Source organism: Manis pentadactyla, chromosome 1 (assembly GCF_030020395.1).
Source record: "Manis pentadactyla isolate mManPen7 chromosome 1, mManPen7.hap1, whole genome shotgun sequence".
NCBI classification, from domain to species: domain Eukaryota; kingdom Metazoa; phylum Chordata; class Mammalia; order Pholidota; family Manidae; genus Manis; species Manis pentadactyla.
In genome coordinates, this window is record NC_080019.1 from 46,144,555 (window position 1) to 46,161,235 (window position 16,681).

Genomic DNA, 16,681 nt, shown 5'->3' on the forward strand with positions numbered 1-16,681 from the left:
TGGTTTGTGGAAAGCAAATTCCCTCAGCTTTTGTTTGTCTGGGAATTGTTTAATCCCACCGTCATATTTGAATGATAGTCGTGCTGGATACAGTATCCTTGGTTCAAGGCCCTTCTGTTTCATTGTATTAAATATATCATGCCATTCTCTTCTGGCCTGTAGGGTTTCTGTTGAGAAATCTGACGTTAGCCTGATGGGTTTCCCTTTATAGGTGACCTTTTTCTCTCTAGCTGCCTTTAACACTCTTTCCTTGTCCTTGATCTTTGCCATTTTAATTATTATGTGTCTTGGTGTTGCCCTTCTTGGATCCTTTCTGTTGGGGGTTCTGTGTATTTCCGTGGTCTGTTTGATTACTTCCTCCCCCAGTGTGGGGAAGTTTTCAGCAATTATTTCTTCTAAGATACTTTCCATCTCTTTGCCTCTCTCTTCTTCTTCTGGGACCCCTATAATACGGATATTGCTCCTTTTAGATTGGTCACACAGTTCTCTTAATATTGTTTCATTCCTGGAGATCCTTTTGTCTCTCTCTATGTCAGCTTCTATGCGTTCCTGTTCTCTGATTTCAATTCCATCAATGGCCTCTTGCATTCTATCCATTCTGCTTATAAACCCTTCCAGAGTTTGTTTCATTTCTGCGATCTCCTTTCTGGCATCTGTGATCTCTTTCCGGACTTCATCCCATTTTTCTTGCGTGTTTCTCTGCATCTCTGTCAGCATGTTTATGATTCTTATTTTGAATTCTTTGTCAGGAAGACTGGTTAGGTCTGTCTCCTTCTCTGGTGTTGTCTCTGTAATCTTTGTCTGCCTGTAGCTTTGCCTTTTCATGGTGATAGGAATAGTCTGCAGAACTGGGACGAGTGACGGCTGGAAGGACTTCCTTTCTTGTTGGTTTGTGGCCCTCCTCTCCTGGGAGAACAGCGGCCTCTAGTGGCTTGTGCTGGGCAGCTGCGCGCAGACAGGGTTTCTGCTTCCTGCCCGGCTGCTATGGAGTTAATCTCCGCTGTTGCTGTGGGCGTGGCCTGGCTCGGGCAGCTACTCCAAAATGGTGGAGTCGCGTTGGAGCAGGAGCTGCTGGGAGGCTATTTGTCTCCGTAAGGGGCCTCCCTGCTCCCTGCAGCCCAGGGGTTAGGGTGCCCAGAGATCCCGGATTCCCTACCTCTGGATTAAGTGGCCCGCCCTGCCCCTTTAAGGCTTCCAAAAAGCACCCGCCAAAACAAAACAACGACCACAAAAAAAAACAAGAAAAAAAAATTTTTTTAATAAAAAAAAAAAAAAATTTTTAATTAAAAAAAAAAAGGTGGTCGTTCGTTTTTCTTTATTCTCCGGTGCCAGCCTCAGGCCTCTGCTCACCGGTCTTTCTGCCCTGTTTCCCTAATATTGGGGTCCCTGTCCCTTTAAGACTTCCAAAAAGCGCTCGCCAAAACAAAGCAGCAAAAAAGCAAAAAAAAAAATGGTCGCGCGCTTTTCTTATGTCCTCTGTCGCCCAGCCTCCAGTGCCTGCTCACTGTTCTTGCTGCCCTTTTTTCCCAGTATCGAGGGCCCTGCACTCTGTCCCGGATGGCGGGGGCTGGGTGTTCGGCAGTCCTGGGCTCCGTCTCCCTCCCGCTCTGCCTGCTCTTCTCCCGCCGGGAGCTGGGGGGAGGGGCGCTCGGCTCCCGCGGGGCCGGGGCTTGTATCTTACCCCCTTCGCGAGGCGCTGGGTTCTCTCAGGTGTGGATGTGGTCTGGATATTGTCCTGTGTCCTCTGGTCTTTATTCTAGGAAGGGTTGTCTTTGTTATATTTTCATAGATATATGTTGTTTTGGGAGGAGATTTCCGCTGCTCTACTCACGCCGCCATCTTCCGCCCCACCTCCTTCCATCCTATTCTGTGATTAAAAAACTATGGTCTAAAGTTTCTTCATTTATAATTTTCAAGAACTTGGCTTTTTTCCTGTTTACAAAAGTAGTAAGTGCTCATGGTTGAAGTTTAGAAAATACAAAAAATAATTTTTAAAACCACCAGTCTACGATTACCATTTGTAAATTCTATTTAAAATTTCTAGGTCAGAGATCGAGTTTATATTCATTATGTCCCCAGAGGACCATCTGTTCCAATCTCAGTATTTGTGAGTAAAATAACACAGGTTTTATCCACTTCCTTCATTTGAAGAGTAATTATCCCTGCGATCCCACTGAGTTTAAGCAAAGACCTGTGGGCCCTAAGTATTTGTGGTCTTTAACCTCCGTGCATGCTCTGGGATGTGCTTTGCAGGCGACATTCTTGATGCCTTGGCCAGCGTTTCAGGTCGTAAACACCCATCCACAGTTCAAGCGAAGCAGCTGAGGATGTGTCTACCCCTGATGCTTGTAGTGCTTCACCTCGTAACTTCTCAGGTACTTTTTTTATTAGGAAAAATATAATGTACATGTGACTCCCTTCCTTTTAAACTGGAGCCGAGAAATGTCAGTTTAGACAAAACATTTTCATTTTTTCTTTTTTTGCACATGGCTTTCAAGATTTAATCTGTGCAAACTCTCATCACACAGGTATTTCGACCTCAAGTTGTAACAGAAGAGTTCCTTTTCAGTTATGGAACTATTCTTGTGAGTAACACTGAATTTTTCACATTCCTAATAAAAATGTGGCTGTCTCTAGTGTTTGTGGAATTTAATGTCAGAGTAAGGTAATTTAAAAATCCTTATGGTATTTATTTGTCTCTAGGGAAGTGACCTTTTTATATTTTTATCTGTTGACTGTAATAAAATTTGACATTTGGAGAAAAATACATTCTCTTCTGATAATGTATTTTGTTCAGAGATAGCCCCAAGTAGGGAAATAAGACCATAGAAACATTGTCACAGATCTTGGTATTAAGCATCATGAAAAAATTAAAAATAGTAAAACTGGTGAACACTGGAGGGCTGAGAATATATCATCATTATTTACTTTGGCTTACATTGTCCAATTATGTGCAGTGTCTGTTTTTATTATGTCATATCTCTTTGTTAAGCTCAATTAACTTTTTCTTTAATTTTGATGAGATGGGTGGAATGAAAAACAAATCATTGTAGAATCTTTCCTTCAGTTTTTGCTCTTAGAAAGTCCTTTTGTTCAGGTTGTGGCTCATGAATTGTTATCTTTTCCCCTTGTCTGGAATAGTTGCAGTATTTATCATTGATAAAGTGTGGTGCTGTACAAAGGGGAAGCTAACACTTTGGTCACACAGCATCTCCAGTCTTACTTTGATATTAAGAATAAACACTGGACTGAGATTTTCAAAATGCCATAGAGGTGTCCAGTTGAAAAGAAGTAAATAAACATCTCAATTTTAAGTTTAGAATGATAAAAATTATTATTTACCACAAGTGAGAATATAGTTTTCTAGTAGGTTCATCACAGAGTGAAGTATGAAGTTTTCAAGTACCAATGTTGAATGGAGGTCCCTGACTTTTAGTGAGAAGTGGGTTCAGGTAACGCAGTAGAAGTCCTTTTGTATGCATTTCAAATCTTCATCGTCCTAGTGCTACCGACTTGAATTCCAAATTCTACAAAGTACATAATTTAGTTGTACATTAACGAGTTTGTAAACTATTTTAGTTTACCACTTTCTTTAGTTTGCTTTTTAATCTATTAAGTACAATATGGGTATCATTTTAGCATTACTGTAATCCTGTATTTATAACCCCACTGTGCTGACATGTCAATGCCTAAAAATAGTCCTTTGGCCCATGCAGCTACCTTGGAATATTTTGGCACAATTATGCTTAGGATGGGTATGATTGTCCTGTGTTTGTTCTCTTATTTTTTTCTCATTTGTAGTGCCTTTCTCAGCCTACATTAACTAAGTATGCATAATTTTGCAAGGAACTCCAAGTGTGTCTGGCATAGTCTTCATGGACTTTCAGTAACTGCAGGGAGAACTCATCTGCTCCATTAAATGCTATATTCAGAATCAAGGGAGGAGGCCATACTGGGGAAGGGTCGTCTTATCTCCCAGGAGTGGGTGTACTCTGTGCAGGGCACTCTGTAGGGTCATCTTAATATGGCCCTGTTAGGGAATGGCAGATAACTTGCCTGTTTCAAAGATAATTATGATAATGAAAAATCTTTCGTAGTTTTTTTCCCCCTTGATAACATCACTCAAATAGAGGAGCTTAGGCAAATAAAATGGAAACAGTCGGCTCTCTCTGGCTATTTTCCTAATTTGAATCATAGACAGTCCCTGAATTCTTTCTATATTTTTCTTTCTTTCTGTTATTTGGCCTTAGCCGTGTGTTCATCATCCTTATACTCAGTGTTGATGGCACTGATGAAATGGGACAGAATTATTGACTAAAATGAATGACCTGGATTTAGTTACCCATGTAGATCTTGTGCATGTTATTATGAACTGTTTAGAGTTGGATGTTGTTTCTATGAGTTTATTCATAATCTATCAGAACATGCCAAAAATATTATTGAAGCCACAATGCCTTGTCGATGCTGTGAGGCACAGTCAACTCGTCCAACTTCCTACAACTCCTTAGAAATTCACAGTGCCGATTAGCATCTTAAGACCACTTGAGTTTTTTACTTCAAAGGAATTCCATCTAATTTGTTTAGGCAAATGTCTCCCGAACTTAGTTATAAGCCTTTTTTGTTCAGTTTTGCTTGTTTGTTTTTGCTTTTTTGGGGAGTGAAGGGGAGTACATATTGAAAATTGCTATTTTCATTCTCATTGGTAGAAGAAATGAGTCATCATACTTGTCTCCCTCTCCAGTATCTGCGGATACTTTTAGCATTAAAGCATCTGTGGAAGTGCTGCAGGGGAATTCCTTGGGGGAATCCCATAGCTCTTTTGGGCGTCCATTGAATTGTGCTGCGAATCAGGAAATAATGACTTTAAGGGAATATGTTCAGGAACTCATGATGTGTATTAACCTAATCTTCACTGTTTCTTGTGTCCTTTTGAAAGATGCTCGTGATTAATGAGCTGAGGAAGAGGACTTTGGTGTATTTATTCTTAAGTTCTGGCTTTATTAGTTTATAGAAGTGCAATGGTTGTGTGGTGGGTATAGTTTCTCAAAAAAGACATCACAGTTCAAATTTGCAAATAATAAAAGAGATAAATTATTCTGATAGATTTTCATGCAAGGATATAGTTATAGTCTTTATTAATAAACCTTTACTTATCCTGGTCATTGAGAGTTACTGGAAGACATAGTTTCTGCCCTCTGCAGATTTTTAAGTGAAGGTTGGTTTGTTGATAGAATTTGACTTCAATTATAGTAGATAAAGCAGAGTTCACTCTTGTAAGGTAAGATAGAGCCAAAATGACCAGGTGAGGAGGAAACAAAGCAGCCAAAAGTTTAATAGGGAGCAATCCTGGGCGATGTTCACCGGTCTGGTTAGTCACAGGCCAAAGAAGTCACGCCCAGCAGGGCAGGCAGTGAGTTTATAAAGAAGTTAGGGGGAGGGAGAGCATAGGTCTACAGTGGCCCGAGGATTGGCTAGCTTAAGGCACATGTCATTGGCCCTTACAGTAGACAAAGGACTAGAAAGTTATACTCCTTTTCCAGGTTGGGAAGGGGCAGCAGCCGGGGATTTTGGCACTGTCATCAGGCCAGAATCTGTTGGTCTCTTTCCGTTACTAGGATGGGTTTGGGGGCTATGCTGCCCCCTTTATTTGGTGAGGGCTGAGCTCATCTGATGTGCTCACCCCTCCCTCCAGTGCCTCCAGCCTTACATTCCAGCCTTTTGGTTATAATGAGTGCCAACTCCATCTGGCTACTTCTGGCTGAGGGCAGATGGCATGGGCAGGGTTAAGGCTGGTGGGAGGCCAGAGGAGGCTTGGAGGGAAGGGGCGAGTGCTGATGTACCAGCATAGTCTTGTGCACTTCTACCATCTGACCTCCCTATCGGTGGCCGGAGGTTCCAGCACATATGTTGTCCTTGTCTCTCAGGACAGATATATCCATGATCACCCAGGCTTCGCCCCATCCAGTACTGTTGTCTGGATGATGAGAGACAGACCGAGGCTCATTTGTAGCAGGCAGCCTGGATGAAAGAATGGAAAGACGAGCATTGGGCTGGACAAGGGGGTATCTTTCCTTGGGGATTTGGTGGAGGGTCTCGTACCCAGCAAATGGTCTTGCCGAATCCTCTTGGGCAGCCAGTTTGGGAATCTCTTAACATTATAGTGGCCCAGTACAATTGGTCTCCCTGCTGACAAGGTATCTTTTGGAAATAGCATGTCCAGGGGACCAATTGGTGTAGTTGGAGCATACCTGATATGACGTACTGGTTACAGACCCAGTGTGACGGAGCCAGATGGGTCATTGTGGCCAATACCAGTGTGAGTAAGGCACAAACAGAGGGGCCCTGTCTCTCTAGACCTCCACCTATCATGACTGGGTGCTCGTTTGAGCCTGGAGAAATGGTACCAAGGGGAGTGTCCCAATAGCTTGGCAGCCATGGGAGTGGGAAGGATCACCATGTATGCTCCTGTCCACCATGGGTGGAGTAACCGAGGTTGGAGTTCTTTAAGAAGGACTTTGTCTCCCGGCTGTAGAACCTCCGTGATTCCTGGATCCGAGTGGGGGGTGGGTTGAGGCAGGTACTGGTCTGCATGTTCCCTGAGGAGATGTCTAAGGAGTGAGAAGTAAGGTAGGTAGGAGGCTAGAGGGGGTGGAGTTGTAGGCAGGCCTGTGTTTAGAAGGAAAGGTCTACCATACATTAACTCAAAGGCACTTAGTTTGGTGCTGCTTGTAGTCAGATGAGAGCAATTGGGAGTAGGTCTGGCCAGGAGGTCTTTACCTCTAAGGAGAGTTTGGTAAGTTGATCCTTGAGAAGGCCATTGACCCTTTCCACCTTACCCGAGGATTGAGGGTGATAGGGTATGTGTAGTTTGCAGGAGATATTTAGAGAGTCAGCCACCAGTTGTGTGAACTTCGAGATGAAAGCTGGTCTGTTGTCTGACTGGAGTGACATTGGGAGGCCAAAACGAGGGATGATGTGTTCCACCAACATCTTTGCCATCACCAATGCAGTCTCTTGGCAAGTAGGAAAGGCCTCGATCCAACCTGAAAATGTATCTGAGCTTTTTGTGTCTAGGTATGTGGGTAAAATCAATCTGCCAATCTTGTCCAGGTAGTGCTCCCTGCAGCTGGTGGAGGGCCACATGGCATTTGAGGGTGCCTTGAGAGGAAACATTATGACAGGTGGTGCAATCCATATGTACCTGGTTAATGGTCTTCCGGAGCCCAGGTGGGGCAAAGATAGGAGAGAGAAACCTGTACGTAGCCTCTGGACCAATATGGAGGAATTGGTGCACTGTAGATACGATCTCTCTGGCCTGGGCCTGGGGAAGGGCTATCCTGTCCTTAAGATGTATCTATCCCTGTTGTCCAGCCATTCCACCATGGTCTAAAAGTTGTTGTTTTTCCTCTTTGGAATAATTAGGAGTTATAGAGGGGGAGAGAAACAATACTGGGGAATAATCAGGACCCAAAGTTAGTTGTCAGGCAGTAGCATTGGCTAGAGCATTCCCTTTAGTGACCAGGTCGGTACCTGTCTGGTGTCCCTGGCAGTGAACAATAGCCACCTCCTTGGATTCCTGTAAGGCCTGGAGTAGGTGATGAATTGTTTTACCATTTGCAATCGGGGTCCCTCAGGTAGTGAGGAATCTCCTTTCCAGACTGCTGCATGGCTGTGTGCGATTAGGAAAGCATACTTTGAGTCAGTGTAAATGGTTACATTAAGACCCGCCACCAACTGTAAGGCCCGGGTGAGGGCTACTAGTTCTGCCTTTTGGGAGGTGGTCCCCATCGGCAGGGGAGCCGCCTCCACTACTTCTGAGGAGGAGGAAACTACTGTGTAGGTCACCTTCCTGCACCAATTTGAATCCCTGACTGAGCTTCCTTCCACGAACACAGTAAAGTCCAGGTCATTGAGAGGAGTGTCCTGGAGACCCTTGCAAGGGAGTCGAAGGGTTTCCACCAGCTCCATGCTGGAGTGGCTGGGCGTGGCAGATGAACCGGCAGGAGGAAGGAGGGTGGTTGGGTATAATGATGGTGACACCTGTAAAGGTAACTGGGGGTGTACAATAAATAGGAGGTGAAATTCCTGCACTCATGATGGGCTGGGAGAGGCCAATGTTTGTGGCCCAGAAGGTCCTGTAAATGATAAGAAGAGTATACAGTTATATCTTGTAGGAGGGTTATTTTCAGAGCTTCTTTGGTGAGGCATGCTGCTGCTGCCAGGGCTCTAAGGCAGGGTTGCCACCCCTTCATGGTAGGATCCAGTTGTTTTGACAGGAAAGTGACCGGTTGGTGTCCATGTCCTACTGGCTGGAATAGCACCCCAGTTGCTATTCCCGTCTCTTCTGTTGTATGTAAGAGAAAAGGTTTGTTAGGGTTAGGCAGCATAAGCGGGGGTGAGGAGAGGAGGGCACTTCGCAGTTCTTCAGAAGCATGGGCCCTGCTGTAGGAGAGGTGAGTGGCCCAGAGGGCGTTTCTTTGGCAGCAGCATACAGAGGCTTAGCTAATAAGGCAAAGTTAGGGACCCAGTGTCAGACAAACCCCACCAGTCCAAGAAATGACAAGATCTCAGCTCCTGAGGTGGGTGGTAGATGAGCTCTAACGGAGGCTGTTCGGTTCACCATGGGGGCCCTGGAAGAGGGAGTTAGGACCACTCCAAGGTATGTAACTGGCGGGGTGGGTAACTGAGCTTTTGATGGAGAGACTCTATATCCTCGCTGAGCCAGGAAGTTTAGGAGGGAAGCCATGTCTTGAACAGAGGCCTCTTTTGTGGGGCTACATAGGAGGAGGCCATGGACATACTGGAGAAGAGTGCTGACTCCCATGTCGTGATGGGACAGATCTTCTGCCAGCGCCTGTCTGAAAAGGTGAGGACTGTCCTGGAAGCCTTGAGGGAGGACCATCCATGTTAGTTGTCTAGTTCGGCGGGTGTCTGGGTTCTCCCAGGTAAAGGCAAACAGTAACTGGGAATCAGGGTGTAGAGGGATGGTGAAGAATGCATCCTTAAGGTCTAAAACTGTACAGTGGGAGGTGTCTGGGGGAACCTGAGACAAGAGAGTATAAGGGTTAGGGACGACCAGGTGAATGGGGACTACAGCCTCGTTGATTATCTGCAGGTCTTGAACGAGCCAGTAGGCCCTCAATGGCTTCTTGACTGGAAGGATGGGAGTGTTACAGGGAGAATTAGTCAGTACTAGAAGCCCTTGGGAAATGGTTAATGATAGGTTGGATGCCCTTGCGATGGGCTTGGAAAATAGGAAATTAGGTCCTAGAAGGAAAGGAGGATGGGTCCTTGAGGCGGATGAGGACTGGAGCATGATGGCTCACCACTACAGGAGTAGAGGTGTCCCAGACCATCAGGTTAATGTCGGTTGATGGTACAGAAGGATCCGTGGAGGCCTCAGGACCACAACTTATACTGGCTAGGGTTATGAGTGAACTCGGTTGGGGATGACTAAGCAGCAGGGACATAGAGGCACCAAGCTTGGATAGGAGATCCCTCCCTAACAAAGTGATGGGACAGGACAGGATGACAAGAAATGAGTGGATAAGAGGATGGTCCTCAAACGTGCAGGCTACCAGACCGTCTCCAGGGGCTTAGAGGGGATTCCCGTGACATCCACGACCGAGACCTGGGAAGTATGTAAATGCCCGTGAAAGGAAGGTAAAACAGAGTAGGTAGCCCCCAGGTCCACTAAAAAGGAGACAGACTTAACTGCTACCAACAGCTTGGCCCTGGGTTTGGCAAGGGTGATAGGGGTGTTCGAGTCCAGGCATCTTCAGTCTTCGAGTAGGCCCAGCAGGTCCGGAGGGGAGTCCCTCAGGGGGGCCTGCCTCTCCCGAAACTCTATCATGGGAGGACGACCTTCTCCAGCTGGGCACTCTACCTTCCAATGACATCTCTTATCACAAACTGGGCAGGGTTTAGTCGGCTTATTGGTCGGGTTGGGGCATCTCTTTGACCAGGGGCCTTCCTGGCCACACCGGAAGCAAGATCCCAGAGGCTCACGAGCTCCAGACCGGTCTTTGGTGTGATGAGATCCCTGTTCTGCCAGTCGTAGGGCCACTGCGAAGGCTCGGGTCCGGGATGCTATCCTCCTCTCATGTTCTTCTTCACGGGTATTAGAGACTTTAAAGGCCATGGTTACCAGGTCACAGAGTGGAGTCTGGGGCCCCTCCTCTGCCTTCTTTAACTTATGTCTTATGTCCGGGCTGACTGGGTAATAATATGAGTAGCCAACACGAAGGACCCCAAAGATGAGTTGGGGTCGAGGCAGGTATGTATTGAGAGAGCCTCAGTGAGCCGGTTAAGAGAACAGGCTGGGTTCTTATCAGTTCTCTGAGTAATCTCTCTCAGTTTATCATAATTAATGGCCTTTTGAGCCATCTTATTCATACCTGCCAGTAAATACCGGAGCATTTGGTCCCACTGTGTTCCCCTGTCTTGGGTATTATAGTCCCATTGGGGGTCTGTTAAAGGAACCGCCTCCATCCCAATTTGCTCAGCCTGATCCGTGTTATGTGCCTCATGTGCACAATGTCGGGTGGCAGAGGTAACACGGTCATATTCCTCAGAGGTAAGAGTGGAGGTTAGGATAATATGCATATTATACGAGGTAAGTTCATAGGCCTGAGTTAGGTAGTCAAACTCTTTGGTATAACTGTGGGGTTAGAGGAAAAAGAGCCCAGGTATTTCTCAATCTGGGATAAGTCTCCTAGGGAAAAAGGGGCATGAACCCAGACAACCCCTTTTGGCCCCCTGCAACCTCTCAGAGAGGGGCTACTAGTTGGGCTTTTGTTTCGGGTGGCCACTGGGCCTTGGATCTTTTGACTGGGGGGCTAGACCAACTGGGCACTAATGGTGGCGTGGGCACATAAGATGGTGGCGAGGTGGGAACAGAAAGTGAAGGACAAGGTGGCGGCAATGCTGGAAGAGGAGGATACAAATGGGGAGTGGTGGGTGTGGGGAGGGGTGTAGGGTTGGGAGAGAAAGGAGGGGGGTCTCTGCTGGGAGGAGTCTTGTCTGTGGCTTCCAGAACTGGAGGGCGGGAGGAGCCTGTTCTGGTGGAGAAAGAGTGCGGTGAAGGCGGAAGGAGAGGGGGAGGGTGTGGTATGGACACTGGAAGAGGAGAGGAGTAGGGAGACAGCATGGCTGAGAACAAAGGACCTAAAGATGGTGGCAACGCGTGTGAGGGCAAGGGACCTAAAGATGGCGGTGACACATGTGAGGACAAATGACTTGAACATGGTGGCAGAGAGAGGGGTGGGGATCAAGGGCTGAGGGGGGTGGGTGACTGATGTCCTCTGGCAGATCTGAAAAGGAGGAAGGACTGGGCAGAGTAAGAGGCTGACAATCCTTAACTGGAGATCGGGCCGGGAGAACCTGGGTTGTTGAACCCTTAATGTAAAGGTCAGGGTGGAGCACAATGTCCAAAAGGCCTGGACATACGGGACTTCAGACCACCTCCCAGTTCAGTGACAGAAGTTAGTTGCATTGGTGAGGAGGCTAAAATCAATAGTTCCCTCCGGGGCCCAGTGAGATTGGTTGTCCAGAGGATGCTGGGGCCAAGTCTGAGAACAGAGTCAGACCAGTTTCCATTTACAGATCTCCTCCACTATATATCTAGGGTCGCCAGATTAGACATGAGACACCGCAGAGGGGTCTGAGCCTTCGATTTAGAGGACTGGTTCCCCATGTGTGTTACCCGTTTTCTGGTGCCCCTAAACTGGCAAGCCCAGTGTCCCAAACTCGCTTAGGTTAGGAGGAGACAGGGAAGTATCGTATTCTTCCCCGGAGATCTGGGAGCCCCGATGAGGTTGTCTCCTCTATCTTGAGACCAGGGCAGGCTTAACGCCTGGAGAAGCTGGATGTAGCTACGATTTCGAAGTTAACCGAACTATGTGGAGACGGGACTGGGAAAACCTGGGAAAAGGAGGGACTCACTGAATTGCCATCTGAGGTGCTGGGAGTAGGTGGAGGTCCTGGATCGGGGCAGGAGGGGTGGGAGCTACCAGTGACCGGCCGGAACCCCACACCTTATCTCCTTCCCGGGTTTCAGCACCACATGTAAGGTAAAATCAAGCCAAAATGACCAGGCGAGGAGGCAAGAAAGTAGCCAAAAGTTTAATAGAGTGCAATCCTGGGTGATGTTCGCCCATCTGGTTAGTCACAGGCTGGAGAAGTCGCGCCCAGCAGGGCAGGCAGTGAGTTTATAAAGAAGTTATGGGGAGAGAGAGTATAGGTCTACAGTGGCCCGAGGATTGGCTAACCTAAGGTACGTCATCAAGCCCTAATCTGTTGGTCTCTTTCCGTTACTAGGCTGGGGTTGGGGGCTTTACTGCCCCCTTTATTTGGTGAGGGCTGAGCTCATCTGACGTGCTCACACCTTGCTCTGGTGCCTCCAGCCTTACAACTCTTCTATTTTAAAAAATGTGATGCAATATACTATTCATTGCCACACTGATGTTCTTGCTATGAGATTTTTTCTTTCTTTTTTTTTAAATTAGCCGTGAGTTCATACACCCAGTTTCCTACAGGAGATTATGTTTAGCTTCTCTGAAGTACATAGTGAATGAGGCGAAGAGCTCTGGCCTCTGCTCTGGTATGGTGTTTCCCTTTTTGCCTCTAGGTGGAGCCATTTTATGCCCCACACTCATCTACCCAGAGAGCTTAGTGTAGGGTAGGTGTCCAGCCCTTTTGCTTTCTTGCTAAAATTCCCAGCTTCAGCTTTGAGGTTCACAGCTTACACCCCTGTGCTTTGGTTCTGCAGATTTCTGGGCTACTCCCCCTCATCCCTCAGTGTCTGTTACCACTGGGCTCACTGCCAGTCTCTCTGTGCTGTTCCTGCCATCATTCTCAGAGAACTGGGTATCCTGATGGAGGAATCCATCTGACCTGAGCCTCTCTGCTCCTTGGCCACCTTTCTCCCCAATAGCTTGTCTCTCCTTGCCTCAGCTGCCTTCACTTGGGTTTCCACATCACACTGTCTGGCCACCACCACCAGTTTTCAACTCACCTCCCCTTCTCCCCATCTCCAACCTACTCTTCAATTTCTCTGAGACTTAAATTGGTCTTACCACTTTCTGCCCTCCTTCCTGCCCTCCTGTGGCCCAACCACTTCACTTTTCTCTTTGCTCAGCTTAGAGCCCATGGCTGAGCCCTGCTCAATGCCTTGCAGATATTCATAATTTCCTTTCCTGTCTCTTCCTCCATTGGTCTCCCCTGGCACATCCTAATTTGGTTCAATTTACTTCCCCACCTTCCCCATCCCTGTACTGATTGGGCTACATATGGCTAGAGAAAAGCACAGTGAAAAGTACTGGTCTCCATTTCAATTCATGACTGCCCATCTCAAGTGAGCCCTCCTTATAGACTTGTACATGTAGTTCATTTTCCTAATTTATATGCCTTCCGGTTTACTTCTGTGACTGCTCTTGCTTTAAATTTCCAGTGTCTCCTACCCTGTCATCACTGTCACCTGATTAATTCCTATTACACTGAGAATGAAGAAGAGAAATGTATCAAAAGACATTAAAATTGATAAATAAGTGAAACATTCAGTAGGGATTTTTAAAAAGTTAAATGGGAGAAGTATAAGAAAATAATTTAAAAGAAGCCCATTTTTCACCATCTAGATAACCCTTATTGACATTAAAGAAGAAAAACAAATTAATGCATGTATATGATTAGAAAATTCCAGCAGTGTAGGAAAACAGAGAATGAGAAGTGAGAGTGCCCTTCCTGTGTCACCGTCTCCTCTCCTCAGTGTGAGATTCTGCTGGTGGCTTCCTGAGAGTTCTTCCTTGGCAATTCTGTTCAAATCTATATTGTGTATTATCTATATGTTCTTTAAAAAAAAAAATATATATATATATAGGAAAGATCTAGTGTAAACATTATACTGTACTTTCTTTAAGTAATCCATAGACATTTAAGTAGATTTATTTAAGTCAAAAGATATTGTTCTCTGAATTTTTTATTCACCATCAAATCCCAGTTTACTCAGAAAAAGTTATGTGCCCATTTGGGAATTTTGTGAAATTTTTTTAAACAAATCATCATGAAAAGCTTACATTATCTCTTTTTATTATTCATTATGTTACTTTTTGTTTGTTCAGTTCTAGACTGAAAAACAGAATTGAAGGTATCCTGTATGCTGTTTTCAGAGAGCATATGTCTTGAAGATTTTCTCCTCTTTTAAAGGCAACTTACACTTGTTTATTTGAATTATGGAATATGTGTTTATGAAAGGAAAAGTAGAAAATTATAGTGAGATTTGAAGAAACCAGTCACCCATAACCCCACCACTCTCAGAGGCAGTGTGAACTTATTGTTGTTTATATTTTCAGTTCCTGTGTATGCATTTGTGTGTAGAAAAACTATATACGTGTAACATGTATGCAGTAACAACTGATATGCAGTTGAGACTGTACAAATATACATAGATCTGTATTCTCTTTTTTTCACTCAACATTGTATCAAAGCTATTTCCCATCTCTTTAAAAACCTTTTTTCTTCACATTTTAATGCCTGCATACTGTCCCATTTGTATGAACTGTATATAGTTCAATATCATTTCAGTAAAGTTCAAAAATATCCAAACAAGCCATATACTATGTAGAGACACATGTAAAAAATGCGAAGGAAATGATAAATTCATGATAGTAGTTGTCTCTGAAGGAATAACAGGCAGGTTGGATGGAGGAAAAATTGGGAATGTCTTAGTTCTTAACTCGAATGGTGAGTTTAAGGGTTTTCTCTATTCTTTATACCATAAAATCTATACATTTTTCTTTTGCGTATGTGATATATAGTCTTTTATATTGACCAGGTATTTTAAGAAAAACCGTTAGACCACAGTAGACCCATTTTCTACTCCAGGTCATTGCTTGCTTAATTATTTTTTTATTCCATGGCCATCTTGTATTTTATTTGCTACTTGTTATCATATGTAAAATATTACATATATATTAAGTGTGCGCTAGGGGCAAGAACCGAGTCACAGCATTGTGCTCATCACCCACAGTGCTCTGCTACTGTAGCTGTGGCAGCGGTTTGTTTGAGTCACTTTCTCGGAGCACCTCTTTCTGTTCAGAGCACTGGTTGGGGACTGGGAAGCTCACCCAGGGATTTCACACCTGAGTTGCTCAGGCCTGCCACTGCAATAGTGTTGTGGGTCATCCTGCAGGAAGCCTGAGCATGTTGTGAGGGCACAGATAACGCAGTGGGATTGCGGACAGAAGTGGTAAAATCTGAAGACAGGTCCCCGAACTGCTGCCTCAAGATTCAATTTGTACTCAGATAGCTAAGGCTTGACCTTACTTTGAGAGGACAATTTCACCATATTAGCATCTGTCCTCACTGACTTCCAAGGTAGTGAGTGAGGAAGTGTGGATGTTGGAAATGGTTATGTATCAATTGGATTATCCTCACTTTTGCAGGCTGACCTTTCTGTGCTTATATTGAGTTTATTCTGGTGTTAAATCTCACTGGTAGTGATATGTATGTTTAAAAATGATTATAGTTTATAATGTATATATACTATTTCACATGTTCACATTTAAAAGTTTGATTATGGTGTTTATAATATGTACAGTTGACCAGTGAACAACACCGGGGTTGGGGGCCCTGACACTCCCCACCCCCCAGTGTGCAGTTAAAATTCCACGTTTATAATTTTTGACTCCCCAAACACTTAACTACTAATAGCCTTCTGTTTATTTTATGGTAGTAAATGATAAAATAGACTAGTATCTAGATGTATTTTATGCATTCATGACAGCCTTTTTCTTAATTTTTTTGATATTTTTAGGTTATGTAGCTCTTCTACAAATTTTTAAAAATTGTTACCGATCTCCAAGATTTTTTCCAATGTATTTATTGAAAAAAATCTGCAAATATATGGACTTGTGCAGTTCAAAGCCATGTTGTCAAAGGGTCAATTGTATATAAAATTTTTTGCCTTCCATGAGTTATTTTATTAAGAATGATAGGTACAGTCTGGGGCAAAGCATTATCTGTATTTTATTTCAGAGTTATTTTGAAATCTTCACTTATTAACATTTTTGTTTTTTACAGAGTTATATTAAATCAGTAGATATGGGAGAAACTAACATAGACGGAGCCATAGGTGAGTAGACCATGGGACATTTTAGATCTTTGTTTGTGGTACTTCAATATTGTGATTTTGAACACATGAAAAACACCTAAATAATTGACTGTATTCCTAGGACTCATGGCATCGGAAGAATTTATCAAGATCACATTGTCAACTTTTGAAGCAATAATACAGTATCCTATTTTATTGAAAGACTACTGCTCTACGGTAAATTCTGGCAGCTTTTGAAAATGATACTTTCTCATTTACTTGGTAATACTGTATATAAAGATACTGATTTTACACGTGCTTGATTCATATGTGTTCTCATATGAAAAAGACCGCTCAGAAAAGCTGTCCCCTGACAAGATGACCGTGAGAAATCCCTCCCTTCCTTGTTGACTCTTTCAGGATTTTTCTTTGCTTATTACTGTCTTTCCTTTCCGGCCCGCCTCTTACCTCTAGTGTGCTCCTTCTTACTTTCTGTATGATTATTTGTTGTGAACAATAGCACAGACTCTTATTAGAGTTTTCCCAACTTTGGCGCTGTGAACATTTTGGGATGGGCAGTCCTTTGCTGCGGGG

General features: G+C 44.5%; 1 protein-coding gene across 12 annotated transcripts in view; it reads left to right on the plus strand.

The window, feature by feature from the left end:
• ULK4 (unc-51 like kinase 4) overlaps window positions 1-16,681 on the plus strand; it is a 724,727-nt gene that overhangs the window by 243,190 nt on the left and 464,856 nt on the right. For 11 of the 12 annotated variants that reach the window (XR_008996028.1, XR_008996026.1, XM_057497578.1 and 8 more), the window contains 4 exons: window positions 2,254-2,375; window positions 2,529-2,585; window positions 16,078-16,129; window positions 16,230-16,324. Coding sequence is in view for 10 of the 12 variants with exons in the window: in XM_057497578.1 (XP_057353561.1) it covers window positions 2,254-2,375; window positions 2,529-2,585; window positions 16,078-16,129; window positions 16,230-16,324 (326 nt within the window). In the remaining 2 variants the exon portion in view is untranslated. The remainder of the gene's footprint in view (window positions 1-2,253; window positions 2,376-2,528; window positions 2,586-16,077; window positions 16,130-16,229; window positions 16,325-16,681) is intronic. The other variant, XM_057497577.1, reaches the window with a different exon arrangement.